The following is a 26394-nucleotide window of genomic DNA, read 5'->3' on the forward strand; positions in this document are numbered from 1 at the left end:
AGCCGAAGTGAACTTTTCAAGCTGTTTCGAACTCCCGAAACGAACTCTCGAAAAAATCAGGCCAAAACGAATTTTTTTCCAAATGATGTCACACCAGTTCGTTCTTTGATTTCGCGTGAAGTGCAGTATCACTGAATCCATACTATAGTAGTAGAAAATGTATGTGAGCCAAGTTGTATGTCCAAATTCATAGTATTCATAATTCATACGCAAAAAGTACCAACAGTACTACATTCGACGGGATTATGAAGTGTGCATTCGATGGACACTTTACTATCCCATGAGGCCACGGGAGAGGATTTGTGAATGACAGTGAAGCGACGCTAGATTACATCCGTAATACACACATTCACACTACGTAGGACATACTTTTTTAAGCTTTCAAAAAACACATGTAGTATGTACTGGACAGTGTGCGATTTGGGACGCAGTGAGCAATTGTAAAAGGCTTTGAACTTTATCAAGTGAAACCAAACAAGTTGTTTTGTGGAGAAACAACTCTAACATACAAATGTCACATGCATGACTTTCATTGCATCACATGCTAGATCTTTTCTCACAACTAACTTTACTTTGACTTTTAACCAAATGGCTCCAAGGACGTTCCCAGCGGATGTAAAGGTAATTCCCCTAAAGTCCACACCGGCAGACCCACCTCAGGTGTAGTTTAACTGTCGCACTGACAACCAAAATATGATATATTTCTTGTTCTGATATAGATGTTTAATTCAAATCTCCTTCACACACATGCCCCTGTCTGCTCTGACTAAAGATTTACCACATTCATATTATAACTATCACAACATAACTGAAGACTAACCTAACAAAGGACTTTGTGTTCTAAGCACAGTACAGGAGTTATTTTGGGTTGTATGCAGAGCTGAATATCGAACAGAATCTGAGCCGGACGACTTCAGAATGAGACTTTTCCCTGATTGTTCAATGGGAAGGAAGGACTTAAAAAATCATTTTTTTGGTGCAATGATCCACCTATTTAAAATGAGGCCACTGAAAGGTTTCTCAAGCTTGTTACCGGAAGTGCATATTGCTGCAATACATAATGTTGTCTTTGTGGCCTTTATAAAAATGCATATTTAATACACTTGCAAAGCAGCACTGTATAGCAATTCCCCTTACCTTTTCAGCTCAACCTTAATCAGTTTTTGTTGAGTAAATAATTTTAAGTATACAAGTATACGGAGTATACACATTGAGGAATCCAAGATGGCGGAGTAGGAGTTAGGCTTCTCACAGCTCTCCCTGCTCAATGTGTTAAAACAGCAGATTTAGAACAGCTAAACAGCAAATCTAAAACTTTTTGTGAGTACTTTTGAATTTTGAACTTTGATTTGACAATGCCTCCGAAGAAGGCATCCCAACCTAAAGAAGTGCACGCACTTGTTGCAGACGCCGACTCGGGCGTGTGTGAGTTGACAACTGCGTCTATGGAAACTATCCTTCATAAGTATTTTGCTGAAGCTGATAAACAATCTAAAGATCGCTTTGATCGTCTGGAAAATCAGCTTGTTTCCATTAAAACAACACTGGAGGAACACTCGAAAGAAATAGACTCCCAACGTAAGCTTACTACTTCTCTTCGTGCTCAAGTGAAACGCGCTGAGGACTCCATAACTGAGCAGTCTGAGGCTTTAAAGAAACTTCAGGAGAAATTAATCACGATGGAGGACCAGGGCAGAAGGAGTAACTTACGTATAATCAACCTGAAAGAAGGAGTAGAACATAGTAATGCTCTGTCCTACCTGTTGAGCATCTTTCCTACATGGTTTCCTGAGTTGGCTTCCAATCTTCTGGAGTTTACGCGAGCACATCGCGTTGGCCGCCCGCGCTCTGCGGGTGCTTCCCCACGGCACATGATCTTTAATTGTCTTCGCCTCACTGACAGAGACAGGATCTTGGGCCTCGCAAGGAAAACACCTGTGGTAGTTGATGGTCAAACTATCCGCTTTACTGCTGACTACAGTGATTTCACCGCTCGACTCAGACGTCCCTGCTTTCCAGTAATGAACCGGGCACGTACCTTGGGGTTTGAGGCTTTTTTGTTGTATCCCGCTGTCGTCAAATTCAGCCGCGGGTCGGACCAAATCCAGTTTGGCGATTTAAGTGAGGCTGTCAAGTACTTAGATTCTTTTGATTCTTCTGATCCTTAATCATTATGAGAAATATCAATTACGTCTGCTGTCATGCCTGTTTGTTTATTTCCGTACGGCATGAAGCATTATTTAACGTCTGACGTCATTTCGTGGTGACAGATAGACTTGTTCTCATAAAGAGAGATGATTGTTTGTTGTTTACTTTTTTTTTTTCTCTCTTTTTGTTTTAAGGGAAAGGGAAGGAAGGAAGTTTTGTGTACTTGAGTGTTTATATGCTGTTTTATTTTATCTCACCACTGGGTCTATAAAGCAAACAAAAATGTATTGAGTGTGTATTCTTTTTGCGTATTAATTTATTTTATCTATTAACTTTAAGGGATTTATTATCAATCTTGAAGCACTTAATTACGTTGTGGAAAATAACTCAGTGGTTCTATTATCAGGGGAGTGAATGAAGACAGTTTAGTTTAATTTGTTATCTTGCTTTTGTGTGTGGATTTCTGTATTATTGTTTTGTTTTTGTTTTTTTTAAATGTAGGTATGGTTGAGTGTGTGTGTATATGGTGTTGGCTCTCATGTTCACCTCTTCTTCACTTTCACGATTTTTACCTCACAAGGTTAGTTAGCTTTGTTTTCATTGATTACAAATATATATTCTATGGGTAAAAGTCTCCATGCTATCCATCTTAACATCCGTAGTTTACTCCCTAAAATTGATCAGCTTAGAGCTTGGCTGTCCTATAATAATCCCAATATAATTACTTTGTCTGAAACATGGCTTACTAATAGTACTACTGATGCTTTTATTCACCTTGAAAATTATGTAATGTATAGGGCTGACAGAGGTTCCAGGGGAGGTGGAGTCGTTACTTATATTTCATCTAATCTGAGTTCACAGCTAATCACAGCTTTTCGAAGGTATCTTTGTTAAATTAACTCTTCATGCAAATAAACATTTGATAATAGCCAATATTTATCGACCGCCTACAGCTCCTAAACTAGAGTCTGTTAAGAACATTTTAGCTACGGTATCATTATTGGGTGACTCGAGAGAAACTATTCTACTGGGGGATTTTAATTTAAATTGGAATGATTCTTCTACAGTCAAAGAACGTAATATGGTTAATGGTGCTAATTTGACTCAAATCATCACTGAGTCCACTAGAATTTGCTCTAACTCTAAATCTCTCATTGACTGGATTCTTGTTTCTCATCCACACAGAATAATGACTTCTGGAGTTCTCTCTGACTGTTTTAGTGATCATTCCATTATTTATTGTATCTGGAAAATTGCAACTCCTCATCTTCCTCCTAAATATATCAAGGTACGGGAAACTAAATCATTTAATAATAATCTATTTGTTAATGACCTTCGTAGGATAAATTGGGATAGGTTCTACTTAATTCCTGATGTTGAAGCTGCTTGGGATTTTTTTTATACTGAAGTTGGGCTAGTTATTGACAGGCATGCTCCATGGAAATCCATTAAGGTTAAAGGCCATCATCTGCCTTGGGTAAATGGTGTTCTTATTAATCTTTTTAAAAAGAGGGATAGGGCCTGGGTTAAACATAAACATACACAATTGCCTGAAGACTGGGAAAAATACAAACGATTACGAAATTTATGTACAACTCAAACAAGAAACGCTAAAGCCTATTTTTATCGTGATAGCCTGTCAAATGAACTAAGTAACCCAAAGCAATTCTGGAAGCGAGCTAACACTCTAATTGGTAAGTCTAATAATACTTCAAATAATATGATAATTAATAATGAAATAACTGATGATCCAGCTGTGATTTCTAATGCCTTTAGTTTGCTTTTTTCTCAAATACCGCTTATCCAACCTCCTGTTTTTCTCGCAGACCCGTGTCTTAACAGCCAACCCTGCGGAAGCTCTTTTAAATTTAGACAGGTTAGATCAACGGAAGTTCAACAGGCTATTAATAAGCTTTCCAATAGCAGTAGTCCTGGCCCTGATGGTCTTGAGGGTAAGTTCATTAAACTTGCATCGCATGTACTAGCACCACTATTGGCTGTGCTTTTTAACATGTCATTTGATACATGCGAAGTCCCTCTTGCTTGGAATTGTACTAAAGTTATTCCTTTGCACAAAGGTGGAGATTCACAAAATTTGAACAATTATAGACCAATATCAATAATTAATAGTGTGGCTCAAGTTTTTGAGAAAATAATTTTTAATCAATTATCTGGTTATTTATCTGATAATAATTTACTTACGCAATGCCAATCAGGTTTCAGAAAACACTTTTCCACTACCACTTCTCTTTTAAAACTCTCTAATGATATATTCTCTAGTTTTGATGACAATCTGTGTACCGGTGCCATTTTCTTAGATCTCTCCAAAGCCTTTGATTTAGTTGATCACTATATTCTATTGGATAAATTGCATGCTATTGGTCTTTCGAGATCATCTTTACTCTGGTTTAATTGCTATTTTCATCATCGTCGTCAGAGTGTGTCCTACAGGGGTTGTCAGTCAGATTATACAGGCATAGTAAAAGGCATCCCTCAAGGTTCTTCTTTGGGTCCATTATTATTTTCTATTTTTGTTAATGACATGCCCTTATGCTGTACAGACTGTAATATTCATCTTTATGCCGATGATACAGTCATTTACTGTAGTAAACCCACTATCTCCGGGATAAACCTCGCTTTACAGCATGACTTCAATTCTATACAGCAGTGGCTATTGGCGAATAAACTTCTCCTTAATAAATCAAAGTCCTACTCTTTATTGTTCCACAGACAAGTCTTGGATACAGGTGAAAATAACCTTAATCTTTGTTTTCTTGATTCCTCTCCTTTAGAGTCAACTGAGACCTTTAAATATCTTGGTGTTTGGTTGGAAACTGACTTATCTTTCAAAACTCATGTACAAGCATTGACAAACAAACTTTACTCTCGTCTTAAAATACTTTATCAATCTGTTAAATGTTTTAATTTTCCGGTCAGGAAAAGAATAGTTTTACAGCTGCTACTGCCTATTTTGGATTATGCCGACATTATTTATCAGAACACTACTGCTTCTTGTTTGCACTCCATTGATGTGGTCTACAACAGTCTTTGCCGTTTTGTTCTCCGTTGTCCCTTCAGGACACACCGCTGTGTGTTGTACAGTCAGTTGTCCTGGTTGGCCCCTTCTGCCAGGAGACAGTCTCACTGGTTACAGTTTATTTTTAAAAGTTTTTACTTGAATTATCCAGTTTATCTCAAGCAACACTTGGTGCTTTATAATTCGCTTTACAGCCTGCGATACAATGATCAGATCTTTTTTGTTGTTCCTAGAGTTAAAAGACAAGTAGGGAAATTTGCATTTTGTTTTAAGGCTCCATATGATTGGAACAATCTTCCTCTTTTTATCCGTTCTTTAACTTCACTTACAGCTTTTCGAAGGGCCCTCGTGGAATATCTTCGTAATATTTGTCTTTGTTTCTAGTTTTGTTTGTTGGACCATGGGCTTCATTGGCCATGTGTTTACTATTTCAAATTTTTTATGTCTTCATTTTTATTCATTTATTTATTATTATTGTAATTCTTATCCTCAATGTTTTTTTGTTTTTTTGTGTTACTCTTACTCCTTGACCTTGTGCAATGCTAGTTAAGTGGTTGTTTTTCTGTCATTTTATCTATGGGGATCGTGTTGGGTGGGGTGGGGTTGAGCATCATGAGCTGGTGTGTGTGTGTGTGTGTGTTGTTGTGTTTTGTTGTACTGTTTTTGACATTTGCTCTGCTGTTTTGGTTCTTTTTTTGCTTTGATGTATTGGAGGACCCCCTCGAAAACGAGATGTTTCATCTCAAGGGGTTAATCCTCGTAATAAAGATATGTTTATAAATAAATAAATAAATAAATACAATATGTTTACAGTATTTTATACTTAATGAAGGGAATTTACGATAAAAGTTTAAAATCCTCCCATTGGCTTCAGCATTCAAAATCTAGCCAATAACAATGAGATCATTGTAACATTTGATTTTACTTCCTGGGTTTGATTTCCAGGAAATGCATAAACCGATGTGATGTGGTTGATTTGGACTAAATATGGAAAAGTTTGGTCTTATTTATTTGCAGCGTCATTTATATGTTGATTAAACACAAGAGCTGATTTGCTGTTTGCATCCACCTGTTGTCATGCGCATTTTGGGATATCGCATAAAAAAGCGATGGATGGAAAAGCTAAGATGTGTATAAATTCTTTGTAATTAAGTGCATAAGAAACGTATGTGCTCAATTGACGCGAATGCATTTTTATCCGATGCACATAAACTACGATCGAAACACATTGGCTGTGTCCGAAATCTCCCACTACTCACTATATAGTGGACTATATAGTGAGCTCGCCATTTTGTAGTGCTGTCCGAATGTATAGTGATGATTATTATACCCTATATAGTCCACTCAATGTATCCCAGAATGCATTTTGAAAAGTAGTGTACAACCGATGGTCACTAATCCAAGCCCTACATACCATCATGCATTGCGCTGATCGTAAAAGACCTATCAGCATCATCTTCATCTTTAACTTACAATTTGACGACGTCTCGCTAGCGTAGCAAGAACAGCACGTCGTTTTCTGTGTCTAGAAATCCTGTTTCTTTTGCTAATCCGCAAAATCTTCTGAATCACGAGAACAAACAAAAAAAGATAAACATTGAGTGGGATCTCCACAGAGTCTAAAAGCTGTTTTATTAAGAGTATTATGAGCAAGAGATTTGATAACGTAGATCTGTTTTTTTTCCCTAATGTCGACAGGCAAGAGAAAACGGTGTGGCGCGAAAATGAAAATTTATGAAATATGTGTATTAATTTTATTTATGTTTATAAGTTATAATCATGTGTGGAGTAACACATTATAACAGAAACGGCCAGAAATGACTTTTAATTTTACAATTTTGGAGAAATAAGCTGAATATAATGTAATGTATTTATTAAAAAAAAATCTATTTAGCCCAGAGCTGGCTCGGCACCAGCTGACAGATGACGGCGCGTTTAATCAACGGCGCCGAGAAACGATCGAGTAGTGTCCGAAAGTGCTGTTTCTATTATGCTGGTGAGCTCACTATATAGTGCTCTACTCACTACCCCCTACATAGGGGTTAGGGAGTAGTGGTTTGAGTGGAGATTTCGGACACAGCCATTTACTGAATAAATCCCTCAATAAACTCATGTTTCCTCAGCGTCGACTGTGATTGGATAACTGGAGTAACCAGCGGACCAATGGCGTCGCAGCGTCTCTAATGTTGGTTTGGTGTTTCTGAAACGCCGGAGTCGAAGTGTGTGTTCAGAATGAGTGGGTGTAATTCCCTCCAGAAGCGTCTCACACACACACACGAGTGTGTTCCCGAACACAAACGCTAGAGAACACGACAGCGTTTACTGTGTTTCGTCTGACGCTCGACACACACTCGATACTGATATTGAGCACCAATATCCTAGGTTGTGACTCTTTTGTTCTCTGGAACACATGGGATGGAAACGCTGCTTTATTCGCTTTTTCCAATTTTTAGGTAATTTGCACATTTTAATGGAAACATATCTAAGTTTAAGACTGTGATGCAGCACAGAAAGCCTGAAACCTAAGATTACCTGCTGTAAAACTGATTGAAAACACTATTGTTTTCCTGCTCTGCAAGCACTGGTATTTCCTTCAGGAAATGCAGATGTAATTTTAAAATATTTGGTATTTTGGGTACATTAGGTGAATGTCAGTGGCAAATAAGGAAGCAATTCAGTCTGCCATAAAGGACAAGTGTGTCTTCTTAACTCTCTCACTCAGTTATGGAAATCTCCAACACAGCCTCTCTTTTATAATGCCTAAATGCTGCATATTAGCAGTGGCAAACTATTACCAAAACATAATATTATTGGGGGGGAAATGTACAAGAAAGGGTTGCTCTGTAGAGACTAGTCATTTCTGAAATTAATCGAAATAAAAGAGATTTTGATTTTGTATGATTATATCTATTTTAATCTTCTAAACAACCCCATAGTTCAGTTGTTCTCAATGTTTCTAAGCCCAAGATTCAGAAAAGTTCAGCTTGTCGTGATTTTAGTCTTCTAAAGAAATGCAAAACATGCTTGATATCCCCCATGTTTAATGCTCACACCAATTCTTTGAAAGTTTATGCTTTTTGGAAGTAAACGTGATGCAATATTTTGGTCTTACAGCCGTTTCTCTGTCAGTAATGAAGACGGTGCATTCTTGAGCCTGCATGAAAGACAAGATGGTGGCCACGGTTTTCCTCAGCAAAACCTCCAGTGACTGTTGCTCCTCAAAGATCAGACTCGCCAGATCCAGCAACACCTGCAACACAACACGCCAAGCCACGCTTTATCCGCATCTATACAAACTGATTTCTTACTAAAATGTGTGAAAATCAGCACACCTGGTTTCGCCTGTTCTCCAGCTGCGATGTCTCATAGAGTTGAGCGTTGTGTAGCACTATCCCAGAGAAAGACAGGTACGAAGAAAAGTCCTTTTGAGATGAAAAATAAAGCCATTATTATAGAGCCAGAACGAGACAGAAACAATAAAATGACTATGATATTAAAAAGTGTTCACCCTCTCGTCCTGCTCTGTGAAGCTGCTGTTCTCTCCACACCTTTTATTGATCGCTTGTGCGACACCGACAACCTTTAAGCATTACATCGACTCAGCACTCAAGCTTTGATAGTAAATGTTACATATATAGTGTAACAGTTCGGGATTTTTGATCTCTTACCTCATCTCGGTGGTTTTTGATGGGCAAACACAAGATGCTCTGCGTCTTATATCCTGTAATTTGGTCGACTTCTGCATTAAAGCGTGGATCCTGATGCAGGAAAAACAGTGGGAAAAATCAACCGCAAATCCAATTTATTTTGGCATCTTAATTTATCCTGGCTTACATTAATATCAGCATTTTAAAAATCAGCTGCCCATTTAATAAGACAATGCATGTTTTAATTATTCAATTTAAAGTGCCCCTATTGTGCTTTTTCCAATATTACCTTTCACGCAGTGTGTAAAAGAGCTGTTTGTGAATGTAAAACATCTGCAAAGCTTTAAAGATCATACATTTATTTTCTCCTAAAAGAAAGAAGCGATTCTGAACTGTTGAAACGAGTCGTCAGTAACTCCAGTCTCACTTCCTGATGAATCTATGTAGGTTTCTAGCTAATTTGCATAATTCCAGTCTATGGTCTTGATTGGCTGAGCAGCGTCTCTTAGCTCCGCCCTCAAACACTGTAGTGAATCTGAGACTGGAGAGTTCGGCTCGTGTTGTTCGTGTCGAGGAGACGCTGTTTTCTGAGATTGATACGGTGAAACCCACGCCATCGTTACTGTTCGTATCACTGTGATCAAGAGCTGAGATTCACATATGATAATGAGCGTTTGCTTTCTGACCAATCAGAGCAGAGCAGCTCTCAGAGAGGCGGAGCTTAGAGAGACTGAATCTTCGAACGAAGCGTTTCAGACACTGAGAGAAAAGAGCTGATGCTGTAATGTACATTATGAGGAAAATAAAGTGTTTTTTGGCCTTGGATGAATGTAAACCTGTTATAGGAGACGCCAAAACAAATCTAGGAGACTTTAAAAAAGCGTAATAATATAACATTTCTACCCCAAAAATCTAAATGCTGTCATTTTCACTGCATTGTTTGATCCAATGTTATGTTTAGCTCAAACTGAGGACTATGATATGTCTGGTTAGCATGGCCTTGGGACTGTGTGTCGGTTCTCCTATCAACATTGTCATGACGTCATTTTCTTCTTCATATCTTGTGGCTCCAGTGATTCATTTACGACATTTACAGATTTGGCAGGTCCTGCAACACCAGAGACACTGCAGTTCTGTTTGGTGCAGAAATGACATACTTCACCTTTAAGTAATCAAGACAAATAACTTTTAAAGGCACAATTTCCTGATTTCATCATGTTCTTATATTCTAATGGTGATAGCTGGAATATTCCTCGCATCTTTATATGAAACAGTCTCGCAGGCAAACATGGTTAAGGATTTACCTTCACCGTAATCATTCTTTCTCTCCCTTTCCCTGGGAGAAACGCAATTAAACTAAATTACAAAGAGCTAAAAATACCTGCTATCATTATACAAACTGTTGGTTAGCAACCGAATTGCGTAACAAAATTTAAATCTAATCAAAGGCCTTAAGAGATATAGCCTAAATTGCGTTTCTAAGGAGACTTTATTATTGACTAGGAGGGTTTTATAAAGCAGCAAATGTTATTTAAGCCTCTCAAACTGAAGAGTTTTCTTATATGCACATGACAAAATAATATAGAAGTGTCAGATCAGAGGAGACGTTAATCTGTTAAAATATGACTCATTATCAGTGCAAACTATTCTTTCTGAGATCACTGAGATAAACGTACATTTTAACTTTTGTCTGAGGGAAGAAAAACAACTTTGTCTTAAAAGTGCGACATTATCTTATTCTTACTAGACCATCTCATTTAGACACACGTCTTAAAATACAAGCAAGAGTGTGTTTATACTATTTTTAGTACTGGATAAGTGGCATTTTTCATTGTGAACACATAAAGAAGAAGACTAGCATTGTTACTAGAATAGCTTTGCTGTTTTCATGATATTGTTGCTGATATATCCACCAATAATTTATATTTATATTCTCATTTAAAGTCCCCCTGTGTTGAAAATCAAGCTTTTAATGTTGTTTATGCGTCTATGTGGTGTTATTAATACGCTTTAAGACACACCATGTGTAAGTTCATAAGTCGACAGCATTGCTAAGTATTTCCTCCTTAAAACTGCAGTGAACCAAAGACAGTCTCAAAAACACGGTTTGAAATCGCTGGTGTTTCTGACGTCACAAACGACCTTGTAACCAATCAGATCAACGTGTGATCCTCAACCAGTGGATCTCTGAGCTGAGGGAGTGAGTGGAGGCGGGGCTCATTTGCATATTCATAGAACCGCGCATACTAAATGAGGTGTCGAGTTACATTCAAGATATTTTAAGGCATTTTTCAAGGTAAAAACGTTTAAATGTGTCATTGGCAGATCAAAGATGAGTTTTAAGGGATACAATTATTGACTACAAGAGGACTTTAAATGTTAAACATCAAATGACGGTTAATTCTCAATCAATTTAGGTTGTCTCATTTATAGTCAGCACTTCAATGGTAAACCGCAGATGAAATGACATTCTCACCTCATATGCGTTCTTGATGTTCAGAGGCTGTCCAGTGGCCGCCACATATCCCACAATTCCTTTGTTCCATTCGAGGCGAATGCCGCTGTTTGAAGCCTCTTCAAGAGTGGATCCTTCTGCGACATCAAAGAGCCGGCTCACCAGGAACTTTCTGTTCGAACTGTCCTCTCCAACCAAGAAGAGCGAGTAGCGATCTGCAGCGATCAACTCGTGAGTGTGTAAGAAGATCTTGTGGCAGAGGGCAGTAAGATCCAAGTGACTTGAAACGTCGCGTACAAGGTCCAACAAACGAGCACACCGATCACCATTTTGGCGATCTCCAGAATGCATAATCCCTCCGCCCACGTCTGCGCGCTGGGAAGGAGGAGGAGGCATCTGAACCCGTTCTGCGTCGCTTAGGAAAGTGAGCGAACCCTCGGCGTCTTTCACGACAATGGGGCGAAGCGGCCTGTCGAACTCAGACGCTGAGATCTTCCGTGTTGGTGTGGATGGAGCCGGACTCGGGGCATCGGCTGGATGAAGGCCCGTTAAAGATTCCTGCGGGGCTTTTGGTGCTTCCCTGGCCGGCTGGATGGAGTGGACACGCTCAGCAAACCAAGCGTTGACCATTTCCCTTTAAAAGAAATGCAATCAAGAACATTAGCTCAGAAGTCTCTTAACCTTGAGCTGCACGATTAATTGTTAAAAGATGCCAATCTTGATTCAAACACCCATGCGATCTTATGACAACGATTCTTCTATGTCTATTAAACCTCTGACAAGTACGATCAAACCGATTCAGATCTGCGTTCTGATCCAGAGAGAGCCGTTGTCATCAAACCACACGGTATCATTATTTCAGATAATCATTCAAATGATCACAGAAGTACTGGGTTAAAAGTATATAGTTCGGATATACACACTGATGTCTACGGTAGAGATCAAAATAGAGGGAATTCACTTTTAGAAGTAACTTGACGCTTCAAATGAAGATTGTATCATTACATCGTTACACCAGTAGGTGGCGCCAAGTGACTGTTAAAAATATGTGTTTGTCATTGAATCATTCATTCAAGAGATTAGTTTAAAAACACTGATTCATCCAGTAATGAAACGAGTGAAGTCTTTATGAGTGAGTCATTGAATCATTCATTCAAGAGATTTGTTCAAAAAAGCTGATTCATCCAGTAATGAAACGAGTGAAGTCTTTATGAGTGAGTCATTGAATTGTTCATTCAAGAGATTCGTTCAAAAAAGCTGATTCATCCAGTAATGAAACGAGTGAAGTCTTTATGAGTGAGTCATTGAATCATTCATTCAAGAGATCCGTTCAAAAACGCTGATTCATCCAGTAATGAAACGAGTGAAGTCTTTATGAGTGAGTCATTGAATCATTAATTCAAGAGATTCGTTCAAAAAAGCTGATTCATCCAGTAATGAAACGAGTGAAGTCTTTATGAGTGAGTCATTGAATCATTCATTCAAGAGATCCGTTCAAAAACGCTGATTCATCCAGTAATGAAACGAGTGAAGTCTTTATGAGTGAGTCATTGAATCATTCATTCAAGAGATCCGTTCACAAAAGCTGATTCATCCAGTAATGAAACGAGTGAAGTCTTTATGAGTAAGTCATTGAATCGTTCATTCAAGAGATTCGTTCAAAAAAGCTGATTCATCCAGTAATGAAACGAGTGAAGTCTTTATGAGTGAGTCATTGAATCATTCATTCAAGAGATCCGTTCAAAAACGCTGATTCATCCAGTAATGAAACGAGTGAAGTCTTTATGAGTGAGTCATTGAATCATTCATTCAAGAGATTTGTTCAAAAACGCTGATTCATCCAGTAATGAAACAAGTGAAGTCTTTATGAGTGAGTCATTGAATCATTCACTCAACCTGATTTTTTTGTAATATTTCAAATTAATTAAGCATTTTTTTAAATAGACTGCAGCGATCAACATTTTGTCAGAAACTCTAGGAAACTAAAACTAGAACCGTGGAAGAATCATTATGTCTATTTTAAACAAAACAAAAAAAATCGGTAACACTTTACTTGAAGGGGAGTGCATAAGACTGACATGACACCTTCATAATCATGACATGACACATGTTATGAATATGAAGGAAGTTTTATGCGTGTTTGTGACAACTGTCATTAAGTGTCATTCGCTCAATTATGACATTTTGAATGCAAATATGACATTGTTTGAGATGTCTTTGTTATGACAACTTGACATTACTAAGACAACACAACCTGTCATAAACATGACATAGCAGATTAATTATCAATCTTAAGAAAGCACTTAGCTTTATGGGTTAACATTACATTAAACTGTCATGTGGTTGGTTTTGACATTTGGTGTCATGAGGCATTATAACTTTTTAATGACAAATTCAATTTGTACCACTGTAGTTGAGGTCAAGAAACATATTCATGACACAGTTATAATGGCCTCATGACAGCCAATGTCAAAACCAACCACATGACAGTTTAACTTAATTTAATGTCAAGTTGTCATGACAAAGACACTGACAGGTTATGATGTTATGGTTTATGTCAAGTTGTCATAACAAAGACATCTTAAACAATGTCATATTTGCATTCAAAATGTCATTATTGAGCGAAAGACACTTAATGACAGTTGTCATAAACATGCATAAACCTTCCTTCATATTCATTACATGTGTCATGTCATGGTTATGAAGGTGTCATGTCAGTCTTATGCACAGCCCTTCAAGTAAAGTGTTACCAAAAAATCTTCTCAATTTATCCAGAATCGTGCCTAGCATGAGAATAATAATTGAATCATGCATTTTATATTTGGCGCTAGTGTCAAAGTCCTTTAAGACAAGTCAGGTTAACTGGTGCTCATCTTGATAAAGCAACTAGATAATAGCCTAGTCATACAAAAACAGTAAATTTTCTCAAGTCATTCTAAAGCACTGTTCTCAGCTGGAGAATCTGTGTCAAATCTCCGACTGATAGTTGACCTAGCAAGATAAAACAGCTCAGGTTTTTCAAGGATTTATTGCCAGTTTGCTGGACCTACAGTATCTATGAACCGTTACAAAGGTTCTATGTTAAATATTCTCTACGCTTTCATTAGCGGTTAAATGGGACTTTGAGATTAACTGGAAACTTTGGAGTCTATAAGACCCACAATCATAACATTAGCTGGTGGATTACATCCAAAATCTGTCTAAACAACACCATGTAGTGGCTTTTCTTAAGCTAACATTACAATGCAAGCATTAAAATAGACCATAACAAATACTTTCAATGAAATGTTTATTATCCGGAGAGGATACAGTCTCCATGGACTCGACCTAAATTGTCCTTGGCTAGAATAGTTTAAATAAATAGCATTCAGTTTTGAAGAGACACCATCCAACCATTTAATAAACATCTAAGTTACTCGTGCCATGCGAGAGTATCCCAGCCAATCAAATAATTAGGATTTGCATGGGCTGTTTTTTCAGTGGTCCAGAAATAATAAGCATAACACAGACAGGTTCATAAAACAATTGACTTTTAACAATAACTTTGGCGACCTTTTCCATATGTTGGGATCCTCCGAGTGCAGAGCTACACAACGACACTGAATTTCTACACTTTTTTAACAGTCTCGGGTTGTAAATGTTTCTGTCGATGGATGCACATGCTGACTCCCCAATAATACATTACAACAGCGATAATCAAGAAAATGTGAACAAAACAGTCACTCTTTGTAAACTTTGTTCAACGCGAGTGTGTTTGCTCGAACATGACCAGCGTTCAAGCCTGAACTGCACACGTTGCTATCTGTGTTTAATCTAAACTCATTTAAGCTTTGCTAATTTAAACATTCAAGAGCAAGACGCGAAAGAGAACTCGCGCGCGCTGTGTGTGTGTGTGTGTGTGTGTGTACTCATCCGAAGTGTGCACACGTGTCAGACAGCGCGCAAATATTACATTTTCTATCAAGTCTTACACTTGAATGGACAAATTTTAGCACATATAGTGGGTTACGTCTTCTGGGAATGAAGCAGTCGAGGCATGTGTGTGTGTATCAGTGTATTGGATCAGTGCAATATATCTTAAAGTGACAGCGGCCTAATATTCCTGCTGTCTGTGTTTTAATGGTAATCAAACATCAAAGGACAAGGAAATCACTCACGGCTCTGGATTGAACAGCTTTTGTAACTTTAATAAGGATTAAAAATGCAATGTTATTTTACATTTGATTACTTCTGTAATTCAATTTCTAAAAAGCACTGATTATTTTATTAGTATCTTTGTTCTATTGTATTTATTTGTGCTGTTACTCGTAGTTTTATTATTTGTTCTTATTTTCTTTATTTTTATTTGACAGTAGTCCTTTTTTCCCTGAACACAGCACACACCCGAAACCGAAGCAAAACCGTGAACATAAACTGTGATACACACCGAATCGTTACACCCCTAGTCTCAAAGCAATTCGTAACTATTTTAATGTTTTGGTGAATTGATGGCTAATTTGTATGCATTCATGTTTGTGGACAATCTGCCTTCGTCCCACTGAGAGGAGATCCTTCATGCTCACGTTTTTCTATGAAATCTTAGATTTCATATGAATTTGGTTCATACGAAAATGTGTGACTCATAAAATACCTATTAGCTTGGATTGTTTTGTTTTTATTTATTTTTTTATGCTGTTTTCATATATATTTTTCTTCTTCATTACATAATAATCTACACACAATAATCACCGACATGTGAATGCATTCATCTAACATCACAGTTATGGCAACTTATTTGTTTAAGCTCTGCATTAAAGTGCAATTATGACATCAACACAATATATCAATCACATCAGTATTAAACGTACACACATTTATTTGTTTGTTTGTTGGTTAAACAGTGTGTGATCATTACAGTAGCTGTGTGTATATCAACTCTACGAAGCTGAGGATGTTAATAAAGAGCATTAAACAACCTTACAATGTGAATGAAAGACTACACACAAAACCTCAGATTTGATTCCTATTATAAATCAAGTTTCACATTATGTTTACATAGGAGTTCACGGGAAAATAAATATATACTGACCCTTTTCTTTACAAAGGTAAACAGTTAAATATACATGTGTCGATGATGATATGAATAAGCAGCGCGCGAGTATTGCTCCACATTCAGTCTCATTATTCCAGAACTGCTCGTCTATCAATCTGCGCCTTTAAACTTACCGAGAAGCCTTGCGTACAAAGTAAGAATGTGCGAACTCTCGGTGGTCGTCGAGCCAAGCCTCCATCATCCCTTCAGTGTCGAGAGGATAGACCTCCATTCCGCCGATACACACACACACACACACACACACAGATCAGATCAACCGGAGAATCTCAATCTCTCTCTCTTGATCTTCAGTCACACACACCACTACCAGCCACAGCGTCTACACTCTCTCTCTCTCTCTCTCTCTCTCTCTCTCTCTCTCTCTCTCTCTCTCTCTCTCTCTCTCTCTCTCTCTCTCCCTCTCTCTCTCTAATCACACACACACACACACACACACACACACACACACACACACACACACACACAAACAGATCAGATCAACCGGAGAATCTCATCCTCTCTCTCTCTCTCTCTCTCTCTCTCTCTCTCTCTCTCTCTCTCTCTCTCTCTCTCTCTCTCTCTCTCTCTCTCTCCTCTCTCTCTCTCTCTCTCTCTCTCCCTCTCTCTCTCTAATCACACACACACACACACACACACACACACACACACACACACACAAACAGATCAGATCAACCGGAGAATCTCATCCTCTCTCTCTCTCTCTCTCTCTCTCTCTCTCTCTCTCTCTCTCTCTCTCTCTCTCTCTCTCTCTCTCTCTCTCTAGGCAACATCAAACAAACCTCTTAAATCTTGTACACTTTTTGAAGCTATACCTTTATCCCCGCAAACAAAAATATGTTCTAAGAGAGTTATGAAAACGTCATTTCTGAATGTTGTCTAAACGCTCAAAACGTTTTTAAAAAAGGCCATACGTTAATCAAACGTTCCATTTTATCATTCTTCAAACATGGGAAATGTTACTTTTGAATGTTCTCTGAACGTTCTGAAACAAGTAACATTTAAAAAACGTTCGAGACAAACGCAATGTTCCATGAATAAACCTTCAATGAATGATGTATTAATAGTGTTCTGGGAATGTTATTAAAAATTAAAGTGATTATGATTTCACATTAGTAAAATTAACCGTAGCAACTATTTCTGTAAAGCCTGATAAAAGCCTGATAATTTATACACTTTTCACTGCCATTTGATATTTAGAAAAACTCCTCACAACCATTTCATCAAATAAATCAATATCCGTAAGAGACCATATGGGAAGTTGGCATGTCAATATGTGTCTGTGGTTTCAGTCCCTCATGCTATCAATCAACATTCTACAAATATTACCATTAACTAATATCATACATACAGATTTTTATGAGCTCAGATTATAAATACAGCATGGAATATCTATCTGCAATATTAAAATTATAGGCAAAATGCATTGATTTATAGACATGTATATGCAATCTAACACAGTTTTCAGAACAACATTGAGAACCCTTACCAGACATTGGTCCTTTTGCATTTTTTTGCTAACCTATAGCCTATTACTGTCCCAGCTCTACTCCAGCTCTACTCCAGCTCTACTCCGGGTGTAGGTTTACCAGCAGATGGTGCGTGCTCTTCTCCCGGGACAGAGACGCCACTGAAGGCATATGTGCTCTCCTGGGAGCAAACGTGATTCTGCTGTAAACATGCGGCCTGGATGAGCTAATGGCAGTCTCTGGAGACACGGTGTGCCAGAGAGAGTCAACTGTATTGGAAATACATGCATTGCCCATTCATTCATCAATGACTTGCAACTCCAAGCACTTCCCAGTCTGACTATCTCCAACAGAAGACGGGAATAATCAGGACATGTTGGGATTCCTGTTCGCACCGCATGCAACTTTCACCTGGAAAGTTACTCTGAAAAGTAATGCATTACAATATCGTGTTACTCCCTTAAAAAGTAACTGCATTACTTACTTTTTTTTCCACCTGGGCTGGGCTTGTTTTTTAATAACAAAAAAAAGTTATATTTTTGGGCAAATGTAAAGACCCTTTCACACCAAAATTGACACGTCCAGTAGAGGGCGCCGCTCAAACAAACCTTTCAGCCGTTCTGGATAACAGAAGAACAGATGCAGGAAAAACAAGTTCAACACTTTACCAAGAAAAACAAAAAATCTATAGTAATTTTTGCTTATGGTTTAACTTAATCATGAAAGGTCAGAAGTAAGTACACTGGTCAATAAAGTGAGATTAAATGCATAAATTATGTTTTATTTAATATATTTAGTTGGTGGAGTTTTGCATACTATTCTGATTTTATTCATTTTGAGGAATATTGAATCTTTTTTTTGTGCAAGTGAGATGAGTAAATGCACGCTCACATTTAGTCTAGAACTACAATAGGCCGAACCATCATGTTTACACACACACACACACACTGCATTTCGAGTTGTCTTAACATGAGGACAGGACAGCTGTCAGTCAATAAATGTTGAAACAAAGTAACTTGCGTTACTTATTTGAAAAAGTAACTCAGATATTTTGTTGTAAATTTCAAAAGTAATGCATTACTTTACTAGTTACTTGAAAAAGTAATCCGATTACATAACTCAAGATAAGACACATAACCCACAACTCTGCATCCGATTGAATACGGGAATCATCAGGAAATGCATCGTTCACAACCTTCTCCCCAAAGCTGATGTGCATGAACACATGAGTCCGCTAGCTGTGTGAAACACTGTCCAGATGTGGTCACTCAAGTCCTCCAAAGCTAAACTACTCGCTTCGCCTGTCAGTCATAAGTCAAACAACACTCGATTCCACCACATAATTCCCAGCGCTACATTAAACAGCTCAGCCGCTATTGTAAACGCTGGAGTCGGTGTCGGAGGAGAGATTCGGATGGAGAGAGTCCTCCAGTGGAAACAATTCTGAGGGCTTAGTTTGCTCAACAAGACAAATATGGCAGTAAAATCATTCATTAACAGCCGGTTTAATGGGGACGGAGAGACTGGGGTTGAAACTCTTAAAACAATGATGTTTGAGGCCTTCAGAGAGAATGAGGGACTGGGTGCAGAAGTGAAGATTCCCACTTAACACACATTTCTGCCTTTGGATGACATGAGATCAGTTATTTTATCAGTTATTGTTATTATTGCTCCCTGTGAAGGTCTCGTTCCCTTCATCTCTGTTCAGATAAAACATTGTCAGAATGATTCCAGTTCACATGGACATGCGGAAACAACAAAAAATGATGTATTATGAATTTTTAAGGCCAGACAATTAATTTGTTAAGGGTCAATTTGTAAAGAAAGACACGCCTGCGCACATATATATTCAAACGCGCATATCTTTAGACTAAACATGTAATGCGCATGTGCACGCCGTCAGCGTTTCACGTTTTTGAGAGAATATAACGTTTTAAAAATGTTTCCACCGCTTGACCTTGGAACCCATTTCAAGGTTTGGGTTCTCGAGCACCAACACTGTTGTGTGAGCGAGCCGGAGCGCTAAGGGTTTTCTGTGTGATCGGTGTTGTGTTAGCGGCCCCTAAGTTAATAACTAATGATCTTTGCAACGGAAGTGAATCAATCAAAATGAACTTTAGGACAATAACTTTATTCTAGATCTGATGTAAAGCCAAACAATCTCTGTTACTGTAATCTCCTGTTAACACTGTAAAGCTGCTGTGAAACATCTATATTGGTAAAAGCCTTATATAAAGGTGACTTGACAAGATGTGGCTGAATTAAAGTGAACGACAAATCTTAAGGAGACTTTTAATAAAACAATCTAAACAGTAAACAGGAGAATCAACAAGGAGAGAAATACCACAAACATATGTTAACTAAAGCTTGACCAAAACCAGACAGAAACTGAGCGCTTCTATACATGGAAAACAAGGGGAGCTTACGACACTGATTAACAACACACAGGTGAACCACATGAACGAATGAAGACGTCACCATGGAAACAAGGAGTGGCGGGAAACTGAACACAATGAACTGAAGGAAGTCCAAAGTAGCAACTCCTGATGATTTTACTGCGTTTTGAATAATGGGTCGCACTTCCAGTTTGGGGAACTTCCATTCAAACGAATATCTTCAAATCATTAGATTGTCCTTCAAATAAAGCTGATCCGTCAGTTTGACTGGATGAGCGGTCCATTTTCCTTCATGATTTATTTTCAGACGTCATAACGTAACATCTATGGCTCTTTTCAGTCGCTGCTTTCTTTTCCTCATGATGATTATTTTCTGCATTCCGCTTCAATAGTATGAAAAAGGACACCATATGCACATTTGTGGTGTGTTCTCCCGATTTGATTGACGATATATATCCCATTAATAATTCACTGGAATGCACGAAGAATCTCGTTTTTCTCCTCAAATCCTCACGTCTCTCCAGGTTTGTTTTCACGTGTACAATTTATTATCTGTCAAAATTACGGATATTACTTTGAGTATCACGCAATGCTGAAGTTAATGAACATTTTTGATTAAGGCTCAAAATATAACATACATTATAGATTATGTATTGGCGCTTTTCCATTACCAGTACCAGCTCGACTCGACTCGACTCGCCTTGGCTCGCCTCGACTCGGCTCGCTTTTCGCTCCGTTTTCCATTGCAGAAAGTACCGCCACAAATAGTACCCGGTCGTCATAGCGACGCATTTCGTTCCTCGTTGCCCCATCAAGCTCTCGCTGGATCCTTTCTTCGGCAACCAAACAAAGGAATGTCTGCACCTCCTCGTTTGACCACGGCGTATTCTTCCGAGTTGCCATAATAATAGTAGTAAGTTTAGTAACTATCTCTGGCCAAACTATTTAAAAATGGCGGGGTTATTCTGCAGGGGCGTAGAATTTAGTAGGGACGCTGGGGACGTGTCCCTACCAATCTCCAGTGACACTGCTATATCCCTAGCAATAATTTCGATCAAAACTTAAAATATAGTTATATATTGATGTCCCCGTCCCCACCAATTTCAAAATCAAACCTACGCCACTGTTATTCTGGATACTCCATCTGGCGCGTGCAATGATGACGCAGATTCTCTGTGACCAATCAGCAGTCGGCATTGTTTTCACGTCACATTTTAGTATCGGCTTAGCTCGCCTCAGCTCGCTTAGAACCTCGCCGGAGGTGGTACGAGAAAAAGTACCCGAAAGCAGGTACAGGTACAACTTTTACACAGTGGAAAACCAAACAAAGGCGAGTCGAGTCGAGCCAAGCCGAGCCGAGGCGAGCTGGTACTGTGTAGTGGAAAAGCGCCATATGTTACATAATACAGAGATATATTACTACAGTGATAGGTCCGTTATTGCTGCGGAAAGAATCGTGCTTTTGGGGTTATTCGTGTCGGTAACACTTTACTTGAAGGGGTGTACATAAGACTGACATGACACCTTCATAATCGTGACATGACACATGTAATGAATATGAAGTAGGGTTTATGCATGTTTATGACAACTGTCATTAAGTGTCTTTCGCTCAATAATGACATTTTGAATGCAAATATGACATTGTTTAAGATGTCTTTGTTATGACATCTTGACATAAACCAATACATCATAACCTGTCAGTGTCTTTGTCATGACAACTTGACATTAAATTAAGTTAAACTGTCATGTGGTTGGTTTTGACATTGGCTGTCATGAGGCCATTATAACTGTGTCATGAATATTTTTCTTGACCTCAACTACAGTGGTACAAATTGAATTTGTCATTAAAAAGTTATAATGCCTCATGACAGCCAATGTCAAAACCAACCACATGACAGTTTAATGTAATGTTAACCCATTGAGCTAAGTGGTTTCTTAAGCTTGATAATTAATCTGCTATGTCATGTTTATGACAGGTTGTGTTGTCTTAGTAATGTCAAGTTGTCATGGCAAAGACACTGACAGGTTATGATTTATTGGTTTATGTCAAGGTGTCATAACAAAGACATCTTAAACAATGTCATATTTGCATTAAAAATGTCATAATTAAGCGAATGACACTTAATGACAGTTGTCACAAACATGCATAAAACTTCCTTCACATTCATAACATGTGTAATGTCATGATTATGAAGGTGTCATGTTAGTCTTATGCACAGCACTTCAAGTAAAGTGTTACCTTCGTGTCTCTTGTTGAAAATACATTGTTGATGCTTTTACACTTTTAAATGTCCTTTTAATGTTTGATGGTTGTAGGGTGAGTAGAATAATGTCATCTCATTGTACGCAGGTTAAAAAAATATATATTATTGCGTTTATAGAGCGAGCCTTTCACCGATTGTTTACAGCTTAACGGAAGTTACACCCATAATTCGCACACAGCGTCATGATGCTGACACAGTTTGAAGACATTTTCTGTGTTGACCATTCACAGGTATGTTATCCGTGTTTTAAATTATGCATTACTGTTACGGTTGAACAGGGATGATCAGAGGTGAGTGTCTAATTTCAGCAGTTTATTAAACAAACACATAATCAAAAATAATTACAGGAACGCAATAGCTTTACAAAACACATGAAAGGACAACAACCGACCAAAGGCAAGTGAAACACTGGGGTATACAGGACAACAAGAGGCTAACAAGACACAGGTGTGGGTAATCAATAATAAGGGTAACTATAGCAACAAAGGCTGTGTCTGATATTGAGTGCTCTCATTCAATCCCACAATGCACCACAATAAAGTGTACAACCGATGTACGCTCTTTGGCTAGAGAATACCCATAATGCACTGTGAGAGCTGAACGCTGAATGAGTTCCCACATTTGACCAGAAGATGGCGCTGCATCTGAATAATCATCATTCATCTGATGACCGCTGGTCCAATGTGGGTACAGCGTAATATCATACAGTACACATGCCTTTTTATTGATTAATAATTAAGGTTTATACATGCTAGTTTCCATGACGGAGTTCAAGATAAATCCTTTAATATCTACTGGAGAAGTTTGCTAAGTTTCAAATGATTATTAAACAGCACAAACTATGTAAAAGCGACGGCTCTTCCAGCGGACTAGTGTCCGAATTCACTCACTCATTTGCATTCATTTCGTCAAGTGAACTGAGTAATGTAGGGAACACTGAATGATTTGGGACACTGCTAAAGTAAGCCAGGCACACTAAACACTAGACACTAGAACAAAAGGAACAGAAAATACACTTCAAAATAAAAGTCCTAGAACACACAAAAAACACTGGGTAAATATTGACAGTTACATCGTGTTGTGTTTTAGAGTTGACAGAAGTGTCCGTAAACTTAACAGGAAAGTTAATGGTGATTTTCTTCCTGGACATTATCCATGTTTTCTTCCAGTGCTACATAATTCAACATATTTATTGGATAATTAATATAATTATGCCGCGTTCCAGGCAACCTGTAACCCGTGTTTTTCCAACCTTATACCCGTGAAAGTGCACTGGAACGGCAGTCAAACCCGTGACTTCCCACCCGTGAACTCGTACTAGATCGATGTACTCCCAGTTACGAGTTCTGACGTCACATAGCCCGCGGAGCCATACAAAACAACAATGGCAGCCCCCCCACACACGGTGAGAATGCACTTTAGGCCAATATAACGTTTCAGTCAAATTAATAATTATATTATAATGATAAAAATACACCCACGATTATGTATTACAATTTTAAGTGTCTCTGAAACAATAAGTATATATTGCGCACAGGTAGTTTGGCGTGACTGGATGGAACGCTACAAAGTCGTGAGTCGTGGTTTGAAGTCGTGATTTACCTGCTCAAAAACCTGCCTGGAACGCAGCACTAGACTGCAAATTATGGGGAGATCCGACAACCCAATTAAGGTAAGGTGTGAGTAACAATATGAAGGTTTGGGAGCATATAGGCTATGTTCAAATGTTATTAATTTAAAAAATAAAATCTATATCAGTGACCACAAAAAGTTAGATTAAAGTGATCCATGGTGCGTATTTTCTTCTGGCCGCAACATTCAAGCCCTTTTTCTAAGTGTTGTTATCAGACAAAACATAAATGCTGTAACTATTTATCCCTTTAGATTTGGATATATCACAAAAAGTTTCATTATTTTGTTTTTAAGTTAAAAAAGATAAACATCTGCGTGAGATAAACATCATCAGATTGTGATTTTAATGTTTCTTAAAGAAGTTCCCTAAAACACACTGAAATTCAATACACACGATCAAATATCTTTACAGTTCGAGGGATAGTTCACTCAAAAATGAAAATATTCCAAACCTCGATCACTGCAGAACATACAATAATATTTTTTATCTGTGTTTTGAACTGTTTTAATCCGTACGTGTTGAAAGGTCCTCAGGGGAAATGATTTTGGGTGAACTATCCCTTTAACAGTTCCTATTATCAATGCATGCAGTGTTTATGGCAAGCCATGCACATGAAGACCTGCGTTAGGCATATTTACCTCAGCATGCACAGATCTCCTGAATCACATCTCCTCGAGGACCGTGACGGCTCACACGGAGAGCTTTCGCTGCGGTAGGAACAGACCTGAGCTCCGGCTGAATATTGTGGATATTGTTGGAGGTAGTGGAGGGGTTTCAGGGGGTTGAGTCTTTCTTTCTGAGCTTGACGAAACACAGAGCTTTCCCTGGTAAACATCACCGAGGTCTAGCAAGACTTGGAATAAACACAAAGGAAAGTGTGCGAGGACGAGGGCTCACCCTTATTATATTCAGGTTGTTGTATGAGACGAATAACAAGAAGTCTGAGTTGAGCTGTTTTGCAAAAGCATTTTAATAATGCTTTAATAACTGGGCGCGCGAATCTCTATGCTTCTGTAGATTAACTGGATTTGCATCATCAATTAACATTCAAAAAGACACGATGTAAATTACCATGCATAAATGAACTCATCTGGTTTAATAATATTGTGGTGAATGTCTGGATCTGCTGGCACAAATGCATGCATAAATGTTGAATATGAATTTTAAATGCATTTGTGTCATTAGTGCTGCTGCAAAACCTGCTATCATATGCTAGGGTTTTTTTTTTCGCCGATAAATTGGTCAGAATTGTAAGTTTGATGACTTAGAAAATAGAAAAAAAAAGAAAACTCGGTAACACTTTATTTTACGTTGTCGTTACATTTACTTACCATAATAACAGTAAATTATGCATAATTACATGCAACTAACCCTCAACCAAATCCTACCCTAACCCTATAGTACATGTAGTTGCTTGATATTACTCAGTACTTAAATATATAATTACACTGTAACAATAAAGTGTAACCGAAAACTTTTACATCAGCCGATTTTAAAGTCTATTTACCAAGAACAATAACTAATGCTAACTATATTAGCGTCCACACCAGCGCACGATATGTTCATTTATGGTCATTAAAAGCTTAAGTTTTGTGCCACTTGATGCTTTAAATGCTCGAGCTCTTTAAAGCAAGAATGATTCGGATCGACTGTCAATGTTTTTATCATTCAAAATTATTCTAAAAGTGTCTGTATATTTCTATGGCATCGCTGTCAAAGAGTAATTAGCTGGGTTTCGTATTGTAAAGTTAACAAAAGTTATCATGAGCATTGTAATGTTTGAAACGGAAGTCATATGTCGGTAGACCGGGAATATTTTACAGATTCATAAATCTGTAAGATCTGACCTTCACGCTGTGGAAATACAAAAGGGGCGGAGCTACATGAGCTCTATTGTGCTGGTGCTATTCTTTTACATCGAAGATGATTTTTATAACTATATCTTTAACATTATAGTCATCGTCGTTGGTGTGAACGGGCCTTTACTCTGTTTATTGAGCATTTATATTGTTTCCACTGGGAACCACATACAGTAGACTGTCTTCTGGACTTCACTGTCCGTCTGTGTCTGGACATACGTTCAACATCCAATCCATCTTGTATGAAAGATAATAGACAAAACCCCAATTATATCTGTGATTTATAACTATCTCCAGTCTAACAATAGAAGCACATCTGGAACACATTTATCGGTCCATGCATTACTGGTTATCTCCATTTTTTACACTTTGATTAGATGTTGAATAATGCAGATTA

The 26394-nt window shown here is 38.1% G+C and overlaps 1 protein-coding gene across 1 annotated transcript in view; it reads right to left on the reverse strand.

Moving 5' to 3' along the window:
* pde5ab (phosphodiesterase 5A, cGMP-specific, b) overlaps window positions 1-16654 on the reverse strand; it is a gene marked incomplete at its 3' end in the record, with an annotated part of 32155 nt that extends 15501 nt beyond the window's left edge. The window contains exons 1-6 of the mRNA XM_056234823.1: window positions 16493-16654; window positions 11309-11921; window positions 8854-8943; window positions 8694-8765; window positions 8518-8607; window positions 8298-8435 (exon numbers count right to left, since the gene is read on the reverse strand). Of these exons, the coding sequence (XP_056090798.1) occupies window positions 8298-8435; window positions 8518-8607; window positions 8694-8765; window positions 8854-8943; window positions 11309-11921; window positions 16493-16590 (1101 nt within the window). The remainder of the gene's footprint in view (window positions 1-8297; window positions 8436-8517; window positions 8608-8693; window positions 8766-8853; window positions 8944-11308; window positions 11922-16492) is intronic.
* Window positions 16655-26394: the final 9740 nt, after the last annotated feature.

Source organism: Rhinichthys klamathensis, unplaced genomic scaffold, assembly GCF_029890125.1.
Source record: "Rhinichthys klamathensis goyatoka isolate OS25496 unplaced genomic scaffold, OSU_Roscu_1.1 h1tg000406l_1, whole genome shotgun sequence".
NCBI classification, from domain to species: Eukaryota; Metazoa; Chordata; class Actinopteri; order Cypriniformes; family Leuciscidae; genus Rhinichthys; species Rhinichthys klamathensis.